The sequence below is a fragment of the Chamaea fasciata genome, unplaced genomic scaffold (genome assembly GCF_029207755.1).
Source record: "Chamaea fasciata isolate MVZ Bird 193981 ecotype frontalis unplaced genomic scaffold, bChaFas1.0.hap1 SCAF_6, whole genome shotgun sequence".
Taxonomy (NCBI): domain Eukaryota; kingdom Metazoa; phylum Chordata; class Aves; order Passeriformes; family Sylviidae; genus Chamaea; species Chamaea fasciata.
In genome coordinates this window covers 27,635,424-27,651,651 of record NW_027094091.1, presented here as the reverse complement: position 1 = coordinate 27,651,651, position 16,228 = coordinate 27,635,424, and the positions used below count along the sequence as shown (strand labels likewise).

General features: G+C 43.2%; 2 protein-coding genes across 3 annotated transcripts in view; one reads left to right on the top strand and one right to left on the bottom strand.

Moving 5' to 3' along the window:
- Positions 1 to 226: 226 nt before the first annotated feature.
- The window catches only part of PAICS (phosphoribosylaminoimidazole carboxylase and phosphoribosylaminoimidazolesuccinocarboxamide synthase), a 41,840-nt gene continuing 25,838 nt past the window's right edge, over positions 227 to 16,228 (bottom strand). Inside the window, exons 1-10 of one of the 2 annotated variants that reach the window (XM_066185781.1) lie at positions 10,772 to 10,789; positions 10,442 to 10,487; positions 9,601 to 9,798; positions 6,573 to 6,751; positions 5,726 to 5,905; positions 5,522 to 5,635; positions 3,568 to 3,651; positions 3,284 to 3,464; positions 2,104 to 2,262; positions 227 to 1,455 (exon numbers count right to left, since the gene is read on the bottom strand). In XM_066185781.1, coding sequence (XP_066041878.1) covers positions 1,289 to 1,455; positions 2,104 to 2,262; positions 3,284 to 3,464; positions 3,568 to 3,651; positions 5,522 to 5,635; positions 5,726 to 5,905; positions 6,573 to 6,751; positions 9,601 to 9,798; positions 10,442 to 10,487; positions 10,772 to 10,786 — 1,323 coding nt within the window. In that variant the 5' untranslated portion in view covers positions 10,787 to 10,789 and the 3' untranslated portion in view covers positions 227 to 1,288. Of the gene's footprint in view, positions 1,456 to 2,103; positions 2,263 to 3,283; positions 3,465 to 3,567; positions 3,652 to 5,521; positions 5,636 to 5,725; positions 5,906 to 6,572; positions 6,752 to 9,600; positions 9,799 to 10,441; positions 10,488 to 10,771; positions 10,790 to 16,228 lie in introns of those variants that run through there. The other variant, XM_066185779.1, reaches the window with a different exon arrangement.
- Positions 10,881 to 16,228, top strand: part of PPAT (phosphoribosyl pyrophosphate amidotransferase) — a 42,548-nt gene continuing 37,200 nt past the window's right edge. The window contains exon 1 of the mRNA XM_066185782.1: positions 10,881 to 11,185. Coding sequence (XP_066041879.1) covers positions 11,058 to 11,185 — 128 coding nt within the window. The 5' untranslated portion in view covers positions 10,881 to 11,057. The remainder of the gene's footprint in view (positions 11,186 to 16,228) is intronic.

Below are 16,228 nucleotides of genomic sequence, written 5' to 3'. Positions count from 1 at the left end.
GCCTACCACACCATCACAGAGGAGTACTTCAGGAGCAAAGCAACAATCCTGAGACAATCAGGTAGCAGGGTATCTCTCAGAAGGCTGTTACCTAATAGTGTTCCATGCAGGTTTTAGTGCATAAGCTTCTTGCAAGATTATTACCTAATGTGAGGTCCTGAAGTTATGTACCACAGCTGATAGCTACTTTTGAGTGTACTTATTCAATAAATCTCCATGAAGCAGATTTGCATTGAATAGTTTATTTAGAATTGTAAAAGCATAGGTGTTACATACTTTGAGTAATTGCATATTTGTTAGAACCGTACCTATTCAGAAGACTGGTGTGTGCAAAGACAAGAAAGTCATGCTTAGATTTCCCCCCAGAAGTTTGTTTCTTTAGTATATGTTCCCCTGTTCAATTCAGTAAAATTTCCACGGAAACAGAGTGAGGAAGTATAGACACAGAATAGCTACAGCTATTGACGTCTGTGAATACAGTCCAACATCATCACATAGGCCCTACAGAACTACTGAAGGTAGATCTGCCTAGTATTTAAAAGGATAAAGCCTGGACTAGGCAAGGGTTAGAGCAAACAGGCAACAAGCCAAGTTACAGGTCACTCAAGCCATTTGTATTTGTAGCTTGTTATGAACAAGCAAATTCGCATCAACTTCACATAGGTATTCCAAAAGGTATTAATGGGGTAAATATACACACACATATTTTTAAAAAAAGATACATGTATGTATATACATTTTTTAAATAAGGCATGTATTTATTTCAGGCTCTTAAAACATTTTTCCACACTCTCTTCCTATTAATTCAGTATATGTTGCCATTTTATTGCTAAAGAAAGCATACCATCATTGCAAGCAGAACAGCATCAACACTGGCTTTAGTCAGCAGTCCAGTTCAGTTAATAAGGTTCGAGACATACATTAATATTATGGAAGAATGTTACTGTTACAGAAATGCAGAAGACTAGTTGAATTCTATTTAGATTGCACCAAATCATTCTCTTGACACAGTCTGTAGTTAACAGTATAGACTAAAAAGCAGAACAGCACCATTCTGGAGCAACAGAAAGATACCTAAAATACTACTACCCCCTCTCTACTTAGTTGTTATATTAAAAAAATACACAGGGGGAGGTTGACAACACATAAAACTTCCTATTCTGCTCTAACAATGCTTTCTTCTGCAAGAAATGATGCAGGACTTTTGAGGTCATCCAAGAGAGAATCCTAATATGAATGAATATGCACACGCCATTATCATTGTATAACTATTAATAGTTAGTGTGACTTACAAGGAGCACTCTCTAAGTTTTTTGTCAGCCTGCTTCAAGGAAATCCAGGTGTTTAACATGTTTGATCGCAGTTTGGCCCACACTAAATGGTTGTTTAACCCAAATATCTGGGCAGCAAACTGGGCAGCTCCTTCAGGTGAAAGAGTAGTGGGACAGCTAAGACCTGCAGAGAAGAGAATGCCACTTACTAAAGCATAGTTTATAGTCAAACAAAACATTTTCTCTGAAGAACAATTTACGACAAGGCTTGTTTCAGCCTCCAGGAGCCAAATGATCCAGTTTTAAAGCCAGTGAAGTGTCATGTGTTTCATTACTTTTAGTATGACTGCTTTGTGGCACTTTACACCAAAAACCATCATGCAAATGACTCCCTTATCCAGAAGGAACAGACTTCTGTGCCTCCACTCTAGTTACTTAGAAAGTTAAAAATCATACAGGTAAAAATGCACTGAATTAGTAGTTAAGAACTGAGGTTTACCTACACTGATTGTTATGACCTTTGATCATAAGGAAAATGCATCAAAATTCAATTACTTAAATTCCCATTAATATTATTTTCAAGTTCAAAATGAAATGTTTAGCAAGGATAAGCCAAGGTTTACTTTTTTTAAAGACTATTCCTATGTAATCTTTGCTCCGTCTATTGGGCTTTTTGCCATTAAGAAGTCAAAGCTTGTACTGACATATTTCCACAGACTTTGCTTGGTACTGATCCAGCTGCTTTTCCAATGTTTTGCCCCGTGTGTGTGTACAGTAGAACAACAACAACACAGAGCTAGATCAGAACAAGAGCATGAGTTGATCATCTTACCACTGGGTAGTCTGAGAGAGGACCACACATCCTGAGTACCCCAGTCAGCTGAGAGTGGAGGGCAGTTGACAACTGGGTAAGCAGTGTTACCAGACATTACTGGCCCCAAACCATTGCTTCTGCCAGCTACTGCAACAAACACTGTTGGGATTCCATCTCCTGGTGGGGGAGAAGGACATTCAGAGATAAGCAATCCACACTGTTGTCTACCACTTGCTTTTATGGGAACTTTGTCCAAGTTCACAATTGTGCTAGCAGTTATCTTTTCAATTCCACTACATGGCACTAACGTTTTGCATCCAACCACCCCCCCCCCCCCTTCAGAGAAATATATTTAAGAAATCTTACATCCTTAAATTCCAGCTACTGCTTTCCACACCTAAAATTAGTATTTCTTACTCTGCCTCTGAGAGGAAGTCTCAGTATCAGAGGAAGAGGTACTGCTTAGCTTTGTAGAGAACATAGCCATTAAACTTCTGGCATCTCTAAGTGTTCCTCTCCTTAAATCTGAAACAGTTCACCTCAAAGTGAGTGTTTTAACTGTGGTTACCACATTTGTAGTTTTATCAAGTAGAATGGTATGCATAGAATGTGTATACTCCCACAGAAATAAATAGTTCCTGTTATCTCCTCTGCTAGGCTATAAACACTTTTGAAGAGATGTTAAGTCTTCTTGGCAAAGAGAGTAATTTAAAGCAAGTATCTTTTTCTCATGGTATTATCTCATGGCATCTAAAGTAATAAGCAAGAACATTTTTATCAAACAGAAAAACATGGTGGGAACAACATCTGCCTAATATAACACATAAGAATATTTAGTCAAGCTAGAGAAACTGTTGTTCTTCCTTGTTTCAGAAACACTGGCATCACCAGCTGGATGCTACAATACATCTATTAACCTGATCAAGGCTTGGGCAAAGTGGTTTTGTCCCAGTTCTGATACTGGGATAAAAGCAGAGGTTAGACTTTGAGTAATGGAAGTTGTGGCAGGGCAGCAGGATAATACATTACTCCAAAATTAGTTAGAGCGGTCATGCTTCTAGCAAGTGTGAAACAATTCTAACAGCCTGGTGTTTTGTTTAACAAAAAATGGAAAAACCCCACAAAAATCTTCTACGTTGCCAAGTCATTCTGAAACGTGATGCTGTGTCAATCCGCATCAGTATCTCTTGGCATTTACCTTCATATTCTGCTTTGATCCTCAGGGTTTCATCTGGCCCTTTGTGAGCAGAGGTCACTCTTAATTCACAAGGAATTCCAAAGGTTGAACATGCCTTTTTTATTTTTTCACAGTGACTGAGGTCAGAGGAAGATCCCATTAACACCACAACTCTACCTTGGCTCTTTGTTTTTAGAAGCAACTAGAGAAAAGAGTGGAGAGGGAAGAGAGAAATAAAAGCAGTCAACAGGATTGAAGGCACACAGTTACCAAAGTCTAGATGTGCTGTTCACAAAAACAGGTACCTCTACTCTTTCTGAAACCCATTCGAAGTTTCTCTTAACCATTTGCAGTGCTTCAGGAGTCACTTCTTTCAGGTCCCGATAGGACTGAAAAAAGGAAAATAAAAGCATTGAAGTATTGTGGTTTAAGCCCAGCCAGCAGCCAAGCCCCACACAGCCTCTCACTCACTCCCCCACCAGAGACCAGGGGGAGAATCTGAAAGGTAGAATTGAAAAAACTCGTGGGTTGCAATAAAGACAGTTTAACAGGCAAACCAAAAGCTGCACACACAAACAAAACAAACTAAGGAATTCATTCACTGCTTCCCATGGGCAGGCAGGTGTTCAGCCATCTCCAGGCCAAGCAGGGCCACATCACACATAACCATGACTTGGAAAGACAAAACACCATCAACTCCAAAGGTTTCCCCACAACCCCTTTCCTCCTTTCCCCACACTTTATATACTGAGGATGATGTCACATGGCCTGGAACATTCCTTTGGTCAGTTGGGGTCACCTGTCCCAGCTGTGTCTCCTCCCAGCCTCCCATCTACCCCTAAGTTCCTCGCCAGTGTGGCAGTACCAAAATCAGAAAAGGCCTTGGGGTCTGTGAAAGCCCTGCTCAGCAATAACAAAACATCTTGTTATTATCAACCCTGTGTTAAGCACAAATCCAAAACAAAGCCCCATATTAGCCATTGTCAGGAAAAATAACCCTACCCCAGCCAAAACCTGCAGATAAAGTTAATGTCGTTTGGCTACACAAAAGGCTAATTTTGCTACTATAATTGCTAGGAGTTATTATTATACCTCAAATGAAATACTTACATTTTCTAGCAATTCCAGGCACAAACAACATTGTAGATTGCAATTGATGGCATTTACAACACAAAAGACTTTCAGCCACAAGGGTATTAAGGTTTTGGAAGGTTTTTCACAGAGAAAATTTCAGGAAAAGCATACAACTCCTTTAAAATTGGATTTGTAATGACATGATTGCCTGCAGTAGCACTGTACCATCCTATGTTCTGTATGATGTTATCATGTCCCTTATTTTAGGGAACTATCAGAGCAATTCACTCAAGCACGCTACTACATAATTCAAGTAAACAACAGCAGTTTTGATTCCTAATTTAAAATTAATACCCTTCCTCCCATGTACACTTAGAAATCTTCCCCTGTGGCTTAGAACACTTTCTTTTCCAGGGTCTCTGTTACTAGTCTCAACAACCATGATAAACTCCTGGCAGCAGCATTCCCGAACCAGTTCCTTCATAACTAGTCATCTGGTAATTCAAAGATATTTGAGAAGTATAAATGCTGTAACTTTAAATATAGGACAAGTTCTGTTTCAAACCTGTTTGCAGGCCTCATACGTAGGCACAGTCTATTAGTAACACTTTTGGAGGCAGCATTATTGAATTAAAGGTTGACCAAAATAAAGAAAAGCATCTTCACTGCAGTTCTCTCCTAAGTATCGCCAGATCTCTACTAGTAAAGGATACCCCTCTAAATAAACTGAGAAACTTAGAGGCAGACTTGTGAAAGAGTGGAGAGGAAGGAGAGAAATAAAAGCAGTCAACAGGATTGAAGGCACACAGTTATCAAAGTCTAGATGTGTTGTTCATAAAAAACAGCTTCTGTTCTTCCCACTAATCTGTTATCCAACTATTTTATTATTATCTGTGCAAGTCAGAAATCCTCATCATTCCTGGAAACCTCACACTTCATCATGGTAGCTCCAGTCAATAGTGCTGATGAGTATTCCTGCTGAATATATACAGAGAATTTTTTCTACCATAAACCACAAACTATTTAGTGAGAACAGGCCTGGACATGAAGTACCATACAAACTACTCCGTAAACAAGTTAAGACCATCTAGAAAAAGCCACTCTGAAAACCGATGTTAAACTGTAGGCTTTACTTTCTCCATTCTTCTCCCCTGCTCACTTAGAAGGTAAAGATTAAAGCACCACCTGTTTGTCCTTCTGCTGGCTTCTGTCTCCTGCTGGCCACAGCCTCCATGAATCGTTGTCAATAACATCAGCAAGAACAATTTCTTTTGTCAGCACATTAACACCAAATTCAATCTAAAAAGACAGTAAGAATCCTATTTTAGTAATTATATAGTGATATTTTTCCTGTCAAAACCAGGATCATGAGAAATTATATTATTATACCTTCAGGTCTACAAGAGTGCAGTTTTGGGGCTGCCATGCTTTTTCCAGAATCTCAAAAATGGCTTGAGTAGAACGAGACATAATATCCACTTCAGTCTGGCCAATGGTAAGTCCAGCAAAACAGAATTTTGCTTCAATTATTTGCTCTTCAGACCACTGTGGATCATTATTAGCATCATCCTATTGAGAAAACCAGAATAAATATATGATGTAATTTAAGCTTACTATAAAAGAAAATAACCATTAAAAGATACAAGGTTTTGTGTGGGGTTTTTTTTCCAAGTAACAAATACAGGCTTCAAACTAGTATTTTATGATTAGTATTAAAAAAAAAGTAAAAAAATGACAGTAACATTGAAAACACTTGCTGTGACACCTGACCATCTTTAAGAATAACAGGGTACACCACAAACACTTTAGATTACAGTTCACCAGAGAGATCTTTCACCATACAGTCCCAAAGGAGTTCAGAATCCTAAATGACTAGCTAGCTACGTACCCTCACCATGCAAGTACTGTTTAATTTCTTCAAATATATCAACACATCTGTTTCAACTGATGCATTAAGCTTATGCCTAAAAAGCCCTTACACCTACATTTCTCTAATTTTAAGTACAGTTTGGCTTGTTATTCTTTGATTGCACTGTAAGCCACTACTGTATAGACTTTGGACAAAATACCTATTGGACAAGAAAGCAAGAAAACATTAGAATGGCAAAACTACTGATAGTGAGAGGACTGGTCAGCCACTAGCACTACTGGCTTCATCTGTCAGCATTTTAAAGGAGGTAATACAGAATTCTAGCTCTGCTTAAATTTGATTAACATCACAGGAAAGAAAACTTACTTTGTAAAACATCTCAATTTTGGGTGGGTAAAACTTATACCCTTCTTTGACACCAGGGTTTCTCTTGAGGAAGGAGCCAGTAGCAATTCTTCTGCACACCCATTCAATTGGGATCATTTCACAGTGAGCTGCTATGAACGCTGTGTCACTCTGTTTCCTGACAAAAGCTGTTTTGATTCCTAAATAAAAAGGTGGCAGCTTAGTTCCATCAACAGGCACACTCCACAGTTAAAACAATCACAAACATCTGAGTCTTGTTCTTCCCAGGACTTAAGGGACACACTGAATCTCTTCAGGGTATTTTAAGCCCATTTCAGCCTTGCAAAAGGCAAGTATACTCCACAAGTCATTAGTTTTGCCAATTTTATCATACAACACTCACTTGTAACTCAGAAATCCTATTTTTGAAAATAATTTTGTTCACAGAGCTTTAAAAATTTAATCTATTCTTCACAATGTTTTTGTTTGTTCTAAAAAAAAAAAAAAATTAGCAGCAGCTAAGTACCCAACCATGTTCTCTGGTGAAAGATTCATTATAGGTCGAACAGTAATTGGAGCCTTTCAGCGGAGTAACAGAGCACAGCAGTCTTTACTACTTTGCTTAATAAAAGCAGATGGGCCAGAGAGAATGGCTTTGTCATCCCTTTCATCACAAACTAAGTTATTTAGGACACTAGATCGTGGTGATTTATTAGGCAAAAGACAGATTCAGAAGTAAGTGCACTCAAACCTGCTGCAACAAGTCAAACTTCTTACAGAATTGTAAGATAATGGACCCCATATTAAACAGGGACAGCCAACATGCAGATCAGCACTCTAAGGGCAGAATGGCTCTTTTTTCAATTTCAGTCTTGAAAGTCCCACCTTTCTCCCCGACTGTTGCACATAGGTAAAAACACTACAAAAGCAAGGCCTTGTAAAATCATGGCTCAGGCTTGTAACTTTGGCTAAGTAGAAAAGGACTATGGGAAAGTGACTCAGCTGAATCAGAGGTAGAAAAACAAGTTATATAACCATTGTGTGTTCACATTGTGGTCTGTCTTGGTTGGTTGAATTATGTTATGATTTAAAACAATGTGACTGATAAAGGGCTAACTGCTTAAAAAGGCCGGGTTTTTGCAATAAAGTAGCTCCCCTTTGCACCTGCCTGGGGATTCTCCATCACTTTGCTTCGCACACCTAACCAGGGCAAGACAACTGCCAAGCCCAATCAGCATCTGCCAGAAACAGAAGGCAAAGGAGCTGCACTCAGTCAAACCAAGCAGTTCTATTCCATCCCACTTCCAGAACCATAAAGGAAGAAACAAAGTCTTAAAATGTGAACACTGACTCTTCAAAGTTTAGTGCATGTCCGTCAAAGGCAAAATGACTTAAATAATCAAATGCACATTAAGGCCCCTGTCTGGTTCACTATTACATTTTTCATTAGTGCAGATGTGTGCTTTTGCTAGGCTGACATTACCTCTTGTAAAAAAGGGAGAGAAACTTTAACAGAACTTTGTAAATCATCACCTCTGAAAGAGCAGGTAAAGAAGAGTTGCGCAAGGCAAACAAACAAACACCCTCTACATTAAGGCATTCCCACTATCTGCATTTACACCACTCAAATATGGAAACTGGGGAAGAACCCTGAAAGTTCTTTTGTTGCTTTAAAGTGCAGCTGCAGTTTACTCTGCACATTTTTCCATGGCACCTGGAAGTTATGAGTACAAGCCACCCATGGATTTTTGGGAGGTCAAGAGAATGGCTTCTTCATGTTAAAAGGGCACATCTGTAGGATATGAAGTAGTTTGATTTTTATCTTAACTATTGCCATTCAAGAAATAGGCATAACATCTCACTAATTACTCCTAAATGAAAATTAGGAGTTTTAATCAACTGTAAATATAATGAAATACCTAGGAGGCTTCTTAGTACTGTATGCACAACAAGCTTCCCAAGAAAGCCAGTGAGTCAGGATTACACTGAATTACTTGGTATATATTTCTGTGTAAGTAGTTCTTCAAAGACAAGCTGGTTCACTAACTCTAAAGAACCCATCTTTCTCTTCCCCACATGAAACATGCTAGGACTTCAGTTTGTTTGAGAGCTATCACCACACCTTATAACAGGTAATACAAATTGGAGAGTAATTTAGCTGGTGCCTGAAGCAGTCTTTGTGAGAATGTCTCAAAGCATATGGAGCACACAGCTATAAGCAATCTTTGCTAAGCTTACTAGTGCCTGTATTCTAGTACTGTTAGCAGACTCACCACCAACACAAATTCCTCTTTGCAATTTGCAAACTACTCAAAGACACTTCAAAATGCTTTCTCAAAACAAAGCTACTGGCTCCATTTTTGGAAGTGTGGTGCAAAACTTACTTGAGTGACTTAAGTTATGTACTCCGTGAAAAAACTCACTGCTAGCATCAGAAATACTTTGAATCTTTTAAAGATTAAGCTCCTGATACACTCAATACAGATTGATAAATGTATTTTGCAATGTGGTTCTCACAAGTGTTATGCGCAAGGCTTACAGGAAGTTTATGCTGCTGTAACACACAACTGGGGGGGGCGGGGGAAAGACACTCTAATTTTATGTTTCAGCTTACATGCACAGATTTCACACAGCCTAGACACAGTGTGGTAGTCCCACTAGCTAAAAGTGCACTCTATGCACACAGATGTAGTAAAGCAAGGCAGATGCATCCAGCCCACAGTTACAGGTAAGGAAGTGTAGGGTATGGAAGAACTGACAAAAGCAGAGGAGAGGGGATTAGGGGCGTGTCCAAACAAGCAGGAGAAACTATTGCAGTTATCTGCAACACGAGATTACTGCAGACACTCTCATGTTCCAAATGAACAAGTCGCTCACCCAGCTCTAAAGTACCAGAGAGAAAAGCATAATTAATTAAAAGCTAATAGAAAAAAAGACAAAAAAAAACCCGAGAGCCTCAAGGCAGGTTAAACTCTTTTATAAAGCAATACTATTTTGTAATAATGTCTGTAACATACAAGCATACACACTCTACCTTTAAAATACTTACCAGCTTCCTGAAGCAGCTGAAACACACAGCTTGTCGTTGTGTTGGAAATGGCAGCCTTCCCTTCCATTCGATCCTTCCTGGCTGCATTTCCCGCCGTTATTTGGTCTTTGGACTGCATGAGAACACATCCCGGGATATCTGGCAGCTCGTACACTTCTTTCGTTTTACCTTCGTTAACTTTTTTGCCAAGTTTCAGGTCTAGAGGAACAAAGAAACAAAACAAAGCAAAACAAAAAGGTGATTTCTGCATCGCAAGAACTTGTTTACTTCCGCACGCAGAGCCACCACCTTCGAGTCCATGGGGATCCCGCAGGACCCCGCGCTGCGGTCCCTGACCACGAGGAACTCCCTGAGCCCCGACCCAAGGCGCGATGTGGCCACATTCCCGCTAAAGCGAGGCCAAAAGCCCCGCTCCAGGCTTCCGCCCGGTGCTCCCGGCGCCACGGGAGCCGCGCCAGCCGCCCCCACCGCCCCCCGGCCGCGGGCAGCCGGGAGCTGCCGCCGGAGCGGGGCGGCCAAGAGCCCCCGCGTGTTTTTAGGTTTTTCTTCAAAGTTCGGGGCAATCCCGGAGCTCCGCGATACGAGCGGCGCGGGGCGGCTGCCGCCTCCAGCATCCTGCGCCTGGAGCTGCCCCCGCCACCTCTCCTGCAGCCGTGCCCACCCTCACGCACAACTACCCACGGAAAAAAATAATTAAAAAACCCGAAAAAAATTAAAACTTACGCCGGGAAAAAGTTGGCTCCCAAGCACCTACACCCCAAGCCGCTGAGAGGGCACCGGCCCCCCGAGAGCGGCACCTCCGACCGATCGACCGACCCACCCCCGACAGCCGCCCGGTTACCTGATGCTGCGGGGGCCATGGCTGCAGCGGGAGCGGGCGCGGACACCTAGGGCACAGGAGAGAGCCTGAACACACGCCGCAGGGCTCGGCCGCCGGGGTAAGAAGGGGCCGGCGGAAGGGGCGGGCAGCCCGGGCGGCGGGCAGCGACGCCGCCCGCCAATCGCCGCCCTACGCCGCGGGGCGGCCCCGCCGAGCCCCCCGAGCGAACCCCGGACGGCAGCAGCATCACCCCCCACCCCGCCCCCGTCCCGTGCAAACACAGCCCCGGCTCTCTGCCCGGCCAATGCCGGCGCCACGCCGCGCCCGACCCCCGGCTCCCCGCACCCTCACCCCGCGGGCAAACATCCCCTCGGCCTGGTGCGCCCCGCGGGGTCGCGGGCAGAGTGGAATCTAGGGGAGGCGGGGCCGGCGAGGCGGTGGAGCGGGCCGGGGGTGCGGTGTCGCCCCCCCTTATGTAAATGAGGGCGGGAGGCGCCCGGCGGGCCACCGGGATCCCCGGGCGGAGCGGCGTTGTGGATTGAGCGCGCCGCCGGCAGCAGCGCGCGGGAGCCGCTGGAGCGGGGCCGGGACCGGGACTGGGAGCGGGACCGCCGCGCCACCACGTGCTGCCCGCGCCATGGAGCTGGAGGAGCTGGGCATCCGGGAGGAGTGCGGCGTGTTCGGCTGCATCGCCTCCGGCGCGTGGCCCACGGAGCTGGACGTGCCCCATGTGATCACGCTGGGGCTGGTGGGGCTGCAGCACAGGTAAGAGGGGCGCGGGGGCCGAGGTGTGCCCGGACGGGGCCGCCCGGACGCGGCTCGGTGTCGGGCCGGGCCGGGCCCCGGCGGCTGCTCTGGGCCCTGCGGCGGCACGTGCTGCCTGGAGGGCCTCGGGGCTCCGGCGGCGGGAGCGCTGCGGGAGGGGAGGAGAGGGGAGCGTCCCCGCCGGCCCATTCCGCTCCGGCCCGGCGGAGAGCCCCGGCAGCATCCCGGAGGCGAAGTGCGAGTAACATCCCTCCGCCTCCCGAGCCGGTCCCGCCGAAGGAGAGCTGTCGAACGCCTTTGGACGTCGGCTGCATCTCGCCTGAGTCGCATCCGCTCTTGCTGCTGGGGCCGCGCCACCGGCCCGGGCGTTCGCACGTCCCTGCGCGGAGCCGGCGGCGTGGCCGCGTCCCGGGTGGCGGGATGAGCCCCGGGCGACGGGACGAGCCCCGGGTGGCGGGGCCGAGCCCCGGGCGACGGGATGAGCCCCGGGTGGCGGGGACGAGCCCTGGGTGGCGGGGACGAGCCCCGGGCGACGGGATGAGCCCCGGGTGGCGGGGACGAGCCCCGGGCGACGGGATGAGCCCCGGGCGGCGGGATGCGCCCGCTGGCCCGTCCCAGCCACGCCGAGCGGTGAGCTCCTGCCGGAATCACGGCGGGGCCCGGCCGTCATTCTCGAGATGCTCGCCTTAAAGTGTAAGTCACACAATCCGAGGCTACCGAAAAGGGGCAGTTCTTAAGCCTTTTTAGGCTCCTACTAACGGAGTGGTTTAGCGTCATCATCATGATACAATAAAACTTCCACTTGACGTGTCTACGGCAATGTACAACAGACCTGATTCACTGTTATACATGTGGATGCAGAGCTGCAGAATTAGATTTGGGTTCTACTTCCATTTGGTTGGTATTTAAAATAATAATGTTATGGACTGACACATACCAATCATTTTTTCAGTAGTGCCCGAAAGGGATATCCTCCCTCTGGGAGCACATGCACAGCCAGACACGAACAACCTCATTTAGTAGTACATGCTGAGCCTGTTTACTGTGCTTGACTTCACAGCTGCAAAAAGTGTGCTAAATAAACACATTCCTGATAATCTGGGTAGGTGGGCTACCTCGGTAACCTGGGTATGGGTAAGTACACATGCACTGAATAGATAAAATACATTTTTTGTATTTTTGAGGTCACAGACATGCAAATCTTGCTCTGAAATTGTTTTTGGACCAACAATAAGAAATCGTTTACATGGAGATTTCCTGCTTGTTACAGTAGAGTTTCATATATTTTTCCTTGTAAAATGCTGCATCCCTACTGACTCTCATATGCTAATAATTCTCTTTCAGTTGCAGGTAGATATATTTGCCAGTGTCCACCAAAAATATTTTTATTGTGAGTGATACAGCCAAAAATTCCAGGAACAAAGCCACGGTTTTCATGTAAAATGAAACAATAGTCTCATTTTAGCTTGCATCGTTTTTCTGTGAAGAGGGTGGGAAAAATCTTCCCTTGTTTGTGCTTACAGTTTCACTGGTGGACCTGGAGTATCTTAGGTGGAAATCAAATGATTGATGTATTTTCATTAGTTGGCGTCTTATTATCTCAATTTTCATTGCAGCCTTGTTTTAACTTTTCAGTATGCTTTCTTTGTTTGCTTTCTTTGATGGGCACTTGACAAATACATTTAATTTGCCGTATTAGATGTCCCCTGTGGAGGACACAACTGTACACAGCAATATTATACTATGATTGAAATTTATCATTCATCCACGAATTCTACAGGAAGCTACACACCTAGAGGCATATATGCACTACCTTTGAATCTGATCTAACTCAGTAATTGCCAAAATTTTGTAGGGATGCTTTCCTAAAGGCATAAACATTGCACCTGTAAAAGTGAAACAGTCTGTTCCATTAGGTATACCTTTGCAAGTAGTCAATAAAATTCTGTTAAATAGCTGAGATGTTAATGTTCTTATTTTCGTTCTAGTATTTCTCTCTTTGCACTTTTCCTGTTATAGTAGGTAGAAGTGCTGGCAGCAGGATCAGGAAGTGATAGGATAACAGCTATTTTTCTTTCTACTTTTTGGAATGTCCCTTGAAAACCAGAGTTAAAGTTTAGTATTAACTGAATCAGTAAACTGCCTTAGGCCCATAGTTTTAAAGTTAAAAACTGAGACACGTCTCTTAACCAGAGGCCTTTAAAAATAAGTAAATATGAAAGAAGGTTATAGTGAATACTAATGGGCCATCCAAGTCAGGCCTGAGGGACTAAAAGAAATTTGACTGGTCACTAGAATATACAGTTCTTCACCTTCAAATTAGTAATGAGATTTATGTAATGATTACTGGTTCTTTGATATGCAAATTAATCCTGTGCAATAAATCAAATTAGTCCTGTGCAATAAATCGAATTACAGAATTTGGCCCTTGTCTTAGATTTTAAAAACCAGAATATTAAAGCATGGCATTGCATTTCTGAGATGCCTGGGCCACAAAGAGGAGAACATGTTATAATTTCTAATCTTGGAAATCTTACCTGTATGTGTAAAAATCCAGAGTATTTGTCAGATGCCACAAAAACATGCATTATAAATCCTTTGTGCTTTGTATTCTGATACAGCTGGTTGCAACAAGGTGAAGGACTTCGCTGTTTCTGATAAATGGCCAAGAATGAGTTGGTCATTTGTATTGCTGTGGCACTGAAGAGATTTTCTTCAGTGGGGATATTTGCAGCTGAAAACTTGAAACTCTGTAAGCTGAATCAAGCCACCAAAATATTTAAGCATGTGTTCAGTGATGTGTATGAGTGGTGCTGCTTCACTCACTGAAACTGTTCTGCATGAAAAATCGATGTGTATATGAAAGCGAAGTCCGGGAGCCCACAAGTAGGCTCATCATCAAAGACAAAAGATAAACTTGTAATTTCACTACTGTGGTATTAGCCTGAACAACTTTAAAAGTTGTTTGGGGTTGCATTTTGTTTTTAACAATGCAAGTTGTTGAGGCTTAAATTCTCACTCCTTTGTTGCAGAAGTCAGAACATAGCTTTTTATAGGCTTTAACTTTATAATGGTGAACTTGAATTAAAATGAAAACCAGTATATTCCTACTCACAGTCTAATCAAGGCCTTCCACACACTAAGAACATTTTATCTTGATACCATGGTAACATTTTACAGCTATGTTAGCAGTGAATGCTCATTATGTTTAAAATTTTTAATTCTCCTCAAGAAATCATGTTACTCTGGCATCAACATTAAGAAGGCTTAAAAGTGGATGGTCTAAATCATCTCTGCATTTTGTAAACCAAGGAACAAAGTCACTGCAAAATCCACTGACAGCATGCCAAAATTAAATCAGAGGGTATTGGTAAGGAGAGGAGGATTTTCTTGGGGGCGGTGGGGGAGGAAGGAGGAGTTACTCTAAATTTCAAATCTATTAGACGTCATTTGAGTCCTTGACCAGGACAAATTTGCAAAGTTAATCTTCAAGGAAGTGTGATTTCTGTTAACTTCTTGCAAAATACTCTGGAAAATGTTTTTGGCAGTAATACTGTGTACTGAAACCTGAGTGTACCAGCTTTGTACTCATTTTCAGAAAGTCTTTAAAAGCTCTCTCCTATGAAGGTGGAAGTGCCATTAAGTCAGGGAATATTCCTTGTCTCAGCTGGGCCTGTGTATGGAACTTGTTATCAGTGGAGGCTTGCCAGTGTGCTTTTTGATAGCTTTCCTGTTGCTGTCCATTATTAAAACCCATTTAACAGAACCCAGATCATCACCAGTGTAAGTTAAGACACTTCTCTTTCAATATAGTAAAGTCACTGGTTGCTTCCCATTAGCCATCCCTCCAAATACTTGCATTCAATATAGCATAATCAAAGTGTTTATCTGCATTTTATATACAACATCTTGGGTACAAGATAGGGGTTATTTTAAAGGCTATTTAGCAAGCCATTGGTATTGTGACTTACACTGTGAATGTTTCATTGAAAAAGCTTAAAATTGCAATAGTATTTGGATGGGAATTTTCTGAGGAATTCAGATATACTACAGATAATGATCCTCATAATTTGGTATGTAAGGTATTTATCTTTTCGTTTCATCTCAGGAACACATTATGAGTTCAACATATCCCTCATTCCCAGGTGCAGTGAAGTGCACCTGAAGAAGGGCAATGTTAAATGTCTTAATTGTCGAAATACCAAATTTTGTAACTAGTCATATTTCTATGAAATTTCACTAAGGAGTATACAGGGTAAGATGTTTGCCTAGCTAGTTACTGAGTCTGTATGCCATTTTATGAGAACATTAGTCCTCTATGTGCTGATAAAACATTCCTGAGTACTTTCAGACACAGAATGTAGATGTAAAACCCCTTCTTTTAGTTCTACCTTGGTTCAAGTTTTAGGTTATTGTGTGCTGCAGGTGATGACAGCCTGGCTTAATTACATTCCGCAAAGCTTGGTCCTGCAAGAAGAGAGGAGGAACGAGGCTTTTTTGCTGGGGTGAGCTCTTCCATCTGCAGATTGTTTTACGTAACATCTGCAGGGTTCAGGTTCCTGCAAACTCTTTTTTGGGAAAGTGAAGAGAAGCCAGATTTCATCTTAACCAAGTTGAGGTCCCTTTAATATACATGTCATAAAATGTAGTTTAGTCTAAGCTCTTATCTCTGAATGTGGAGTAACCAGTTGAAATGAGATCATGTAAGAACTTGGAGTGGAAAAAACAGGAGGGAAGTGGTGCCAAACAAGAGATACAAGAGGACATTTCTGAGGCAGCCGTTATGTTTATTGTGGCCAACAGACTTCCCATAACATTAACCTAGCTAGAGAGAGCTGGAGTGAGACTATTCATTCTTCACTTTGACTGTGGATAAGCCATCCATGTAGGCATTCTACAGCTCTCCAGTAAATTTCACAGGATTGCTCGGTTGGCTTGTCTGCCCACACCTTAAATGTGAGCCTCATGCGTGGAGGGAGGGTTGTATGTAGCACCCTGTGTTACCACTGGGTAGTGCAGTTCATATAAACTCTCCTGACTTCA